This window comes from Argentina silus (genome assembly GCF_951799395.1).
Source record: "Argentina silus genome assembly, chromosome: 5".
In the NCBI taxonomy this organism is placed as follows: domain Eukaryota; kingdom Metazoa; phylum Chordata; class Actinopteri; order Argentiniformes; family Argentinidae; genus Argentina; species Argentina silus.
In genome coordinates, this window is record NC_139659.1 from 20,938,889 (window position 1) to 20,950,318 (window position 11,430).

General features: G+C 43.2%; 1 protein-coding gene across 2 annotated transcripts; it reads right to left on the reverse strand.

The window, feature by feature from the left end:
• Positions 1-1,382: 1,382 nt before the first annotated feature.
• Positions 1,383-11,081, reverse strand: dcp2 (decapping mRNA 2). Of its 2 annotated transcripts, none has more exons than XM_083669930.1 (11): positions 10,825-11,081; positions 9,582-9,733; positions 9,012-9,139; positions 8,781-8,879; positions 8,259-8,411; positions 7,971-8,083; positions 7,503-7,607; positions 6,919-7,051; positions 5,973-6,062; positions 5,493-5,544; positions 1,383-5,378 (listed from the first exon to the last, which is right to left on the reverse strand). In XM_083669930.1, the coding sequence occupies exons 1-11, from the start codon at positions 10,875-10,877 to the stop codon at positions 5,239-5,241; spliced, it is 1,218 nt and encodes a 405-aa protein (XP_083526056.1). In that variant the 5' UTR covers positions 10,878-11,081; the 3' UTR covers positions 1,383-5,238. The 2 variants fall into 2 exon arrangements, with proteins under 2 accessions (XP_083526056.1, XP_083526055.1); XM_083669929.1 differs by having other exon boundaries at positions 1,383-5,396.
• Positions 11,082-11,430: the final 349 nt, after the last annotated feature.

The window sequence follows — 11,430 nt, forward strand, 5'->3', positions numbered from 1 at the left end:
CAGAAGAGAGAAGCTAGTACATATGTAATAAACTGCTCTTCCAAACTGCATGTACAGTGCATTCGGAAAGTATTCAGACCTTCACTTCATGTACACACAATAACCCCATAATGACAAAGCCAAAACAGGTTTTTAGAAATGTTCGCTAATTTATTAAAAATAAAAAACTGAAATATCACATTTACATAAGTATTCAGACCCTTTATTCAGTACTTTGTTGAAGCTGAATCCCTTTGGCAGGGATTACAGCCTCAAGTCTTCTTGGGTATGACACTACAAGCTTGGCACACCTGTATTTGGGGAGTTTCTCCAATTCTTCTCTGCAGATCCTCTCAAGCTCTGTCAGGTTGGATGGGGAGCGTCGGTGCACAGCTATTTTCAGGTATCTCCAGAGATGTTCGATTGGGTTCAAGTCTAGGCTCTGGCTGGGCTACTCAAGGACATTCAGAGATTCGTCCCGAAGCTACTCCAGGTTTCCATCAAGGATCTCTTTGTACTTTGCTCTGTTCATCTTTCCCTCAATCCTGACTAGTCTCCCAGTCCCTGCCGCTGAAAAACATCCCCACAGCATAATGCTGCCCTCACCATGCTTCACCGTAGGGGTGGTATAGTGGTGCCTGGTTTCCTCCAGATGTGACACTTCGCATTCAGGCCAAAGAGTTCAATCTTGGTTTCATCAGACCATGTTTCCCATGGTCTGAGAGTCTTTTAGGTGCCTTTTGGCAAACTCCAAGCGGGCTGTCATGTGCTTTTTACTGAGGAGTGGCTTCCATCTGGCCACTGTACTATAAAGGACCGATTGGTGGAGTGCTACAGAGATGGTTGTCCTTCTGGAAGGTTCTCCCATCTCCACAGAGGAACTCTGGAGCTCTGTCAGAGTGACCATTAGGTTATTGGTCACCTCCCTGATGATGGCCCTTCTCCCCCTATTGCTCAGTTTGGCCAGACAGCTAGCTCTAGGAAGAGTCTTGGTGGTTCCAAACTTCTTCCATTTAAGAATGATGGAGGCTACTGTGTTCTTGGTGACCTTCAATAGTGCAGAAATTTGTTTGTACCCTTCCCCAGATCTGTGCCTCAACACAATCCTGTCTCAGAGGTCTACAGACAATTCCTTCAACCTCATGGCCTGGTTTTTGTTCTGACATGCACTGTCAATTGTGGGACCTTATATAGACAGGTGTGTGCCGTTCCAACTCATGTCCAATCAATTGAATTTACCGCAGGTGGACTCCAATCAAGTCGTAGAAACATCTCAAGGATGATCAAAGGAAACAGGATGCACCTGAGCTCAAGACACACTTTCAAGTGTCATAGCAAAGGGTCTCAATACTTATGTAAATGTGATATTTCAGTTTTTTATTTTTAATAAATTAGTAGATTGATGAGGGAAAAAAATTATTTAATCCATTTTAGAATAAGGCTGTAACAACAAAATGGCCTGAATACTTTCCATATTGCACTGTATTTCACAATGTTCAGTGCCATGGAAGAGAAAGGCATTACTTAAGTAAAGAATACAAATGAAATAGGAGGAAGAAAGTCAGTGACGCAAGTAAGCATGTTACAAAAAATAAATGAGAATTTTACTTTCTTAAAAAACTAGACAATTTCTGACAACAGTTAAAGCTAAACAGGCTACTGGTAATGATGAAACAAACATGGTTTAATGACATGAGAAAGTCCTGCTTATATCTGCCAGTTCCTAACCAAAGATCTTCTGGGCCCAGTATTTCATAATGTTCAATCTAGATCAGAGTGATCCCGATGTTTTTTTGCAATCCAGGATCCCATCATCTGGCTGATCTTGAGTAGTATATAAGAAAACAGCCAGCTCCATTTGATCCTGGATAGCAAAAACAATGTTTTGAAATACTGGGCCCTGATGTGCTCCATCAATGCAATTCTTCAATCAGAATTATTATTATTTATTTTTTTAAACACATTTTGCAGACCAGGGGAGGCTGGTGGAGGTAAGAAATCGGAGGACGGGCTCATTGTAATGTGTTTGATACCATTCCTGATTCCATTTCATGCATTACAATGAGCCCGTCCTCCGATTTCTACCTCCTCCAGCCTCCACTGTTGTAGAAGACTTGAAGATATTGAACACAACAATGTCAACCAAAGGACAGCTCTGCAGTCCCCAACTCTGTCCCAACACCATCACATTATAGATCAGCAGGGTCTTACATGACGGTTAACAAAGCCTCACACTATCAGGGCAAGTTCACAAACTCAAAATAGAAAGAAAGAGGGAGGAAAAAAAGATAGAAAGAAAAAAGTGTGGCATCAGGCTCAACTCAACAATGAAAAATGTTGGTGCAATAAAGTACCACATGAGGAACATAACTGAACAACTGAAAACCTACATTTCCAATAAGAGTGAATATTGAATTGAGTCAGAATCATCTAGCTCCCATTTCGAAGAAATACGTAAACCTCCCACTCTTTCTCCCCAAAATACCCCCAGACACACATAATGCCGACCACACTAGACAGGGAAATGACTGTTGTGCTTGGAACAGGCATCAGGACTACTTCAAATGGTTAGGCGCTCCCTTAAGAGGTTCCTGTCCCAGATGCACAGAGTCTGCACAATCTCCTAAATGACCTGAGAAGCATTTAACATGTCAATTTGCTTTAATGATCATTTATTCTGCACAGAATCCGTGTCTCAAACATGAACTGTCACATACTGAGATTGAATCATGGGATTTTATTCATGAGAATTAATGCAGAGCGTCGTACTTGCAGGGCTCTATTTTAACGGCATAAAAAAAAAAACAGCCACAGCATAGTCGTGGGCTGTGAAATATTAGTGCTCTTTTTCAAAGCCACAATTTTTCAGCGCAAATTATGGCACTTGACCTGCTCATTGTTGTGAACATGCCTTTATTTACCGCTACTCCACCCACCAGGATAGATATCTTGTAATTTCGCCGACATAAATTGCCAAGAGGCTACACCTGCGTTTTAAGTTGCGTCCGACAGCTGAAAATAGAGCCCTGAGAACCATAATGGATAACTGTGGATATGTCTGTTCTATATCTGAACATTCGGTATGTTGCAACCCCTAAATAAACCCCCATGGTCATGTATGGTTCAACTATGTTGTTACACGTCATTACATTTCATATGGAGCTCCCTAAAACACCATTGTAAAACGACGGCTTCACGCCTGGTCAGTTTATTGTTTAATCAAACATTACATTCTAGTCACAGTTGGACTTCTATGACTTTGAGATAAAAAAACAACAAAAAAAAAACAACGCGCAACCAGCTTTGTCTCAGACTCCGAAATGGAGTCTCTCAAACTAGCATACTAACTGTGTACTGTGTACTCTGTAAGATGCATAGACTATACGTTATCTATTTATAGTTGTAAAACAGTTTTCATTATGCGTTGTTCCACACATATTGGGCCTGGTTTAGGCTAGTAATCATCTGCACCTGTTGTTTTGCCAAAGGGAATAGTTCATAACAAACAATGCTCAGAACCTAACACTGACTTCATTTACAATCGTGCTGTAAAATCATTGTTTTATAAAATTCATGTTACATTCCCTTAGGAAAACAACAGGTGCATGTATGCACACACACGCAGATACGTACTTAGTATGTCTGCCCGCTTTGTGCAAGCGGTGTTGTTCACAGAATAGTCTGAGGGATCTTTTCAACAAAAGCAGTGTCAGAGTCCTGCTGCCCCCCCCACGTCAGCCTAGCTCTGCTTCACACAGACCCAGACAGGACACACCATACAGGAATCACAGTTAGGAGGAGGAGGAGGAGGATGCTACTCTTGAGCTCACTATGGAAGTGTTCCAGGTCTCCTACATTGCAGCCGTGCTGCACAGATTATTAGATCTCACAACACCTGGAGAGGCGTTTACGCATCTCCGGAGCCACATCCATATAACATAGTGATCTGCTGATCTGTACAGTCTGACTGCAACGAAGGGGACCTGGAACTCAACCAAGGCTCTCTGCATTCAAAACACCTGTGACGGCGACCTACACACCCAGGGCTTGTTCAGAAGGGTGAACGGTTCAGAACACTGCAGATAGAACAGAGACTTATAGACAATACTACAGAGCTAACCAGATTGCCTTTTCTCTGTGACAGAATAATGTCTATGCCTGTAACGTTCAACCCTTCTGAGCAGGGCCCTGCTCTGTAGCTGTGGGGATAAAGTGGAACACAATGTACCATACAGGAGAGGCTGGTGGAGGTAGAAATCGGGGAGGACAGGCTAGTTGTAATGAATGGAATGAGCATGGAACACATGCATTTGATACTATTCTTTATTCCATTCTTTACAATGTGCCCGTCCTCCGATTTCTACCTCCACCAGCCTCCACTGGTACCGAACCACAGCAATTTCCCTCACTTCAGTTCACACAAGCTGCCCTAGAAACATATAAATCGGGAGCTTAGTTGGTAAAGTGGTGAAACTGATAACGTTGGACTAAACAGTCCTTTAAAAAATGACACAAAACATCACAAAAAAACACTGAACTTGAGTTCTGGTGCTGACATGGGAGACAGACTGACCAAGTGTCTGCACCTGTTTTTTCAATAGTGGGTAAAACACCAAAAAACGACGCTAAAACCCAACCTTCATTGACCTTGCTGTCTTATGTCTCCTCATTATCTACATTTGAGCTTTTTGTTCTAAAATCTGTGGTATACTCCCTCTGAAAGAAACAGGTGCAAAGTTTACACACGGTGCAAAACCTTCTATCCCTTGGAGCTGAATTCTAACTTGAGAGGCGTGCCTGAAATTCCAACTTTCACCCATATCTCCCATTGAACGCATGATTTACTGTTTCTGGAACTAAAAAAGTCACAAGCACAATTCTCAAGTTAGGATTCGCCCGTGAAAAAGCACCACTGACTAATTCATCTTTTTAAGCATGATAAAAAATAGAACCCTCAAGAGAAGTCTTTGGTTGTGTCCCCGGGCGACTACGTTGCAGTAAGGCTGCACAGATCAGCAGATTTGTATATCATATGGATGTGGTTTCTGAGATTAGACATTTCTCAGAGTTAGACATTTCTCCAGGTGTTGTGAAGATCTGGTGCACTGTGCAGCCTGACTGTCACGTGGACAACCTAGAACACAACCTTTTACAACTTTGTCACAAATCTTCGTCCTCGTAGAAAGACACGAGGCCATGTCACAGACAGAACTGAAGAATCTGTCTGTCTGTCCAGACATCCTCCGTCTCTCTGTCATCTCAGGAGTCAAAGCATTTCATGATGGCCTCTCTGTCAAACTTGAAGTTGAGAAAGGACTTGGAGGAGACGAGTTGGTCACAGTCTCCGTTGCAAGCCTGGTAGCCGTTTGTGGAAGTGCAGGAGCCACACACAGGCACTGCTGAGAGAGGTTCAGTTGCTGGGAACACAGGGGTAGAAGGGTTGCTCCCTCTAGTGGGTACACACGGTTTCTTTAAAAATCAGTTATAGTGTTATTTTGAATCAAACTAATTACCTGTGTCAAAGTTGTCCTGTAGTCTTCTGGGCTGAAGTTTCCTCTCCTCCTTCTGTAAAAACAGGTTTTCAACAGTTAATATATCGTCGGCATCAGGAGAGGCTGGTGGAGGTAGAATTTGGAGGACTGGCTCATTGTAATGCATGGAATGGAATGAACAATGGTATCAAACGTGTGCGTTTGACACCGTTCCTCATTCCATTCATTACAATGACACAAGTTTAATTATTAAGAATTAATTCGTCCTTCGAATTCTACCGGAGGTCATCATAGAAGTTAACTTCAACAGCATTATAGAACATACTTTCACTTTCACCCGCTTGTCTTGTTAGGGCATCTCCTTACAACCATGCACCATCCATAACACCAGAACTACATGGTACTAGATGACATAAGACAGATATGGGGGTAATAGCGTTAACATGAAGCCAGGGTGAGGTGGGTCTCCCCCCCACCAGGTGTATACATCTCCAGTCTCACCTGCTGGTTGCTGACACCATTCCCATTGGCTCGTTTCTTCAGGCTTGAAGAATCCTGGTGTTTTTTCCCGTTGCCTTTCACGCTGGGGTTCTGCAGGGGGGAAAGAGGGTGAGAGAGGGTGCTCTTAGCATCAGATAAAGACACTTCTCCTCGAGAATGGTAGACAAGGAGACTAGGTGGACATCGCCCTCTGCTGGGGACAGATCAGCATGGCAGGCTGCTAGAATCATAACGTCTTGCCCTGGGTCTGGCCTTGAGGGAACTGATGCTAGACAACATTTGCTCCATTGTTTTGGTAAGTAATTGGACAGTGAAGCATTGTTTCTTCTTTTGTCTCTACACTCCAAAAGGTTGGATTTGAATATAAAACAATTACTATGAGGTTAATGTAGAGATTCTCAGCTTTTGATTGTATTTGTGTACATATTGGTTTCACCATTCAGAAATTGCAACAGTTTTTATGCAGTTCCCCTATTTCAGGGTAAGCAAAGGTAATGGGACAATTGCCTTGACAGGTATTTCTGGTAAGTCGGGTGTGTTCCGACACATAATTTGTGCAAACATAAGAGAGCTGCCAATGTCTAGTATTGACTCTAGGCTTTGTGTTTGCCTTTGAGTCTGCTACTGATGTCTGTCAACATGTGTTAATTCTTTGATTTCAAATCCTGTTGAGTGTAGGGCCAAATAAAATGCTTCACTGTCTCTCTCCTTCCTCCCTCCCTCCCTCCCCTCCCTCCCCCCCCCCCCCCCCATTGTCATTGCTCTGGCTTAGTGCACCTCCTGTAAAACCCATACTCATAGATGACCATTTCAATCAGGGGAGGCTGGTGGACGTGTTTTATACCAGTCTTCATTCCATTCATTACAATGAGCCCGTCCTCCGATTTCTACCTCCACCAGCCTCCCCTGAGTTAAATAGCAGATTTATTTACTGTTCTGTACAGACCTTGGCTTTGAGTAGTTCTGAGAACTCGTGCTGGGTCAGCTGTCCTAGAGGCTTCTGGGGTCTCTGCTTCCCCCAGGCCTCTCCAGGGGACGCATCAGACAGAGTCTGGGCCTGGGAACGCCGGGCCTTGGACCTACAACAGCACACAGGACCAACAACATCTTAGGGTGTTAGGGTGCAAGACACAGAGCTTGGTGAGGAATAATTTATCATCATTCAACATGCCCTGACATTGTTATAGTGACCCGGTAATGATATATTTACACGTTTAACATATGCAACTCAGTGACAAAGGGCATTAATTGGCCGATGCAAAGACAGGATGAAAAGCCTTTGGCTGAGATGCTACTCAGAGGTGTGTGATGTAGGGGGTGGTGTCAGGGAATTATTATTATTATTTTTAAATATATTTTCAGGGCATTTCTGCTTTATTGGGACAGAGACAGTAGAGATTGACAGGAAGGATAGGTGAGAGAGAGGAGGGATGACATGCAGGATGTGTCGATGGCCAGAATCGAACCAGGGACCTTGCGATGATATGGTACGAGCCTTAGTGTGCTACGCCACTGAGCGCCCCGACTCACCGGCCTTTGTCCAGAGGTTTGCATGGAGTGCTGCCGTTGGAGGTGAAATCCTCCTCGCTGTCCGTGGACTCTCCCTTCAGCTTGGCTATCCATTCTCTAAGTGGTCTGTGGAGGGAACAGCAGAGATGGGAGGATCAATAACCATGAATTATTAATGCAACTCCAACCCTACAGGAGAATGATGTCAGCAAAAACATGCAAAAAACAGGTGAATGTATAGCACAGTGAGACAGCTCTGGGCAGGTTGTTGCAAAGTCGCCCACTGTTTAAGTATTTGGTTCTTCAAAACTGTACACGTATGTGAAGCACCAACATAGGGGTTTTATTTGACAGACTTAGATTGCTAGACTATGGGGTAACTTGTACAATTACTAAAAATACAATCGCGAGTGTTCGACAAAACAAAAAGGTCAAAGCCCTGTGCTGTGCTCTTTTCTGTTCTTCTCAGGGGTGCAGAGAGACACTCACCTCACAAAAGGAATGGCCATGAAGAACTTGTTAGGGGCCAGTCCCAGTTTAGACTTGGGAGTCATGTCGTTCCGGTGGCACGGTAGTTTCTCTATTGGGAACCACTCGATGTTCTAACGGAAACACACAACGACACAATAACAGGAATGCTTGATGTTTACTGTATTTCAATAGGAAACGTATTATATCGAATGACTGTCCATCTATTACATCACACTGGATGTCAGGCCATGTAGTGAAAACAGGAACAAGAGAAGTAGAGATGAGGAAGTAGTGGAATAACCCTACCCTGATCTCCTTCCTGGTTTTGGGGTTGAACTTGGTCTCCTTGGACACCCCAGGGATGATGTAGAGTCTGGCCAGTTGGTCTGTGATCTTGGTCTCGATGTACGTGTCTTTGCAGATACGATCTCTGATGCAAAACCCTGTCTCCTCCATAACCTGAGAGGCCGCATGTCATTCAGGTCAATTACATTTACATGACATTTAAGTCATTTAGCTTTCATCCAAAGCGACTTACAATAAGTACATTTGTCTAAAGTAAGTGAATCAACGATACATTGGTTATCGTAAGGAAAGCCTTCGATAAGAACCAATGCCGTCGGCAGTCACAGTGCTCGAGAAAGGAAGGAAACCTTTTTTTACTGAAAACAGTTCTGTTCCATGATTGACAAGTGTGCAGGTACTCTGCCAATTAGGCGACATTTTAAGATTACCATCCTTGAAATAGAAATAAGTTCAACTTCAGGGTAAAAAAGAAAAACCTGTTGTTAGGAAAGTCAAATCCCTTTTCAAGGGCACTCTACTCACTTCTCGAACAGCACAGTCATGTGGAGCCTCGTCTTCGTTGACTTTCCCCTTAGGGAACCCCCAGCCGGACTTCGCCAGGTAGCCCTGGACCAGCAGCGCCTGGACAAGGATCACATCACGTTGTGTAAACAATAGCATGGTTTCACTTATGCCATGTCACTACTACCATTTAAAATATCTAGCCCAAGAAACCACAGTACGTATATATCTCAAGTGATACAAACAGCTTACATTGTCCAGGGTTTCATCTAGAATAATTGCCCCGTAGGTGGGGACGCCCATCTTGTACTCCTTCCACTGCTCTATCACCTTCTGGACATCCTCCCCGTGGGGCAGCAGGAAGGGACAGTGGTTAAACAGTGACCAGGTGTCAAGGAGAAGAGGAACACAAGGACAGGCAGCAAGTTTCAAGTTTATTGTTACGTCTCATACAGGGCAGGGAGTAAAATTCTTGGGCTCGGTTCCATGACAATGCAGCATACAAAATACAAATAACACAAATACGTAGTAGTGCAATGAAATAAGGACTACTAGTTACACTGGCAACTAGGCCTTAGGTTGAGAGTACCATCAGAACGTGATGATGCCCAACAAGGAAAGAATTAGATGAAATATATTGTCACTTAACACTTTCACATTGTCATAGCCTATATTATAACATTTCCACACAGTCATAGCATATCTTTTCATACTGGAAATCAAAAATAAATGTTATTTCGCCATTATAACCTATATATATGTCGTTAACACATTTGGCATAATCTTAGTCTTTGCTCAGCACTGTTCTCATAATAAGGATATCAGCCTTGGCAAAGTCCCTTATCCCACACTGAGGGAGTCCTGGTGCGTTCTGCATGCAGAAGTCCAGGTAGAACCAATGAGCAAGCTCGATCTGGAAACACACTCGGATGGCATTGTCCCTCTCCTCGCTGGGAATGTGCAGGATGAACCGACTAGAGGAGAGAGGACAGATGGAGGAGCTCAGCATGATGGGTACAGGTACCTTGTGACCAGGGCACAATTCCAAACTGGCCCCATAGCCACTTCTGTAGACCTGAGAGGACTGTACAGTACTAATCAAGGGCTTGGCGTGCAAAGAGCCAAAGTGACATTTTCCAGGAGCCATAACAAAACACTGATTCTGAGGAGATTGTATTGTGACAAGTCTTATCTATCTATCTGTTTATTATACACACTATTTCAATGCAGGTATGGATCTCTGTTAGCTCCTTTCACGACTTGATAGACCTCAATAGCTTTCTATTGATACATAACTCATTGTGGCACTTTAACATCACAGAAAATGTAATTGTTTGCATTGGGCGATCGGCGTTAACATACCTATTCAATGGAACACGGACCTGCATATTATTCTGTATGCAGCCTGACCTCTATGGGTTTGTATTATCACTCTGAATAGAGTTAATTAGGCTGTTTGAGAGGAGCTTTGAATCCTAAGCAACCTGCCCAGTGGTGAACATGGTGTTTGAAGCACAGTAGACCAACATACTAGCACTACAGCAGGTGTCAAAGCCGTGTGCCGATACGGATGGTGGTGCTCATTTTGTATTTCCTGTCTTTTTCTGCTTTTGACAAGACATAACTTGACTTAAAAAGTAGTTCATTCATAATGTTTGCACCTGTCCAAACATATCACATCTACCTCCAGGGCTGATTTTGCTTACAAAGACATTGACGTAACTGGCGCACAGAGAGAGATGCGAGTGTCCACTCTGATACAGTGTGGTTATGTCATGCATGGTGTTGAATCTGGACTTAACGCCTTTCAACAAATAAAATGCAAAGCAGACAAATTGCTTATTCTTATGGAAATCTGTGATACATCGAAGTAGGCCTAGCTACCATGGCGGTAAAAGCCTAATATCCGCATCGCACTTACCTTAGCCAACCCCATTACCTCCAGAAAGAGTACCCCTCAGGCACGTAAGGCAGATTACCCTTTATCTGCATTGCAAACATCAAATCGTTTTTACAATTCTATTGCTTGATAGAGAAACATTTCATCACTTTGGACATATTTTACCTGCAGAGGTCGTCCAATACGCCGTTGGGAATATCCCCTCTTTTTGTTTCCATGTCGAGGATAAAAACATCCCGAGCTCGCGAAACAATTTGGTGGAAAACAAACTGCGCAAAGCTACTACTTTCTCAAAACGCGGATCGTCGCATTTTGATTATCAATCATGGCCAACTGCAAGTGCCAGGTTCGTAAAATAGCACTAAAGGTACACAAATAAATACATGTAAGCTAGCTAAAAACAAACTCCTTCACCGCGCAATCGAAGAAGAAGGCTCATGTACATAGTGCGTTTGATGTTAGAAATGTTATTTGGCCAATCATACATCACGGGAGGCGGAAACAGGAACACACGTGGAATACTATTGGCTACATTGTCGCCTGTCAAAAACTCTTCTCCAATCAACACGCACCATTAATCGAGCGCTAATAAACAGTTAGGTTGAGATAACAAAGAAACAGAGCAAAGATCTTCGAACAGGAATCAAGACTCAAGATGCATCAATTTCAGGAGAAAAAGCACTGGCGAACACTGAGGACCATGGGGACACTCGTTCATTATCCATACCCATAATAAATAACTTTATATTTAAGCTTTTAACTGAATTGTTA

Bases quoted from the DNA above. Each gene is read 5' to 3' on its own strand.
- dcp2 (XM_083669929.1), bottom strand. From the start codon at position 10,877: ATGGAAACAAAAAGAGGGGATATTCCCAACGGCGTATTGGACGACCTC. The intron at 9,734-10,824 runs GTAAAATATGTC...TCTCTCCTCTAG, and splicing joins GTATTGGACGACCTCTGCAG to TCGGTTCATCCTGCACATTC. The intron at 5,545-5,972 runs GTGAGACTGGAG...CTGTTTTTACAG, and splicing joins ATGGTGTCAGCAACCAGCAG to AAGGAGGAGAGGAAACTTCA.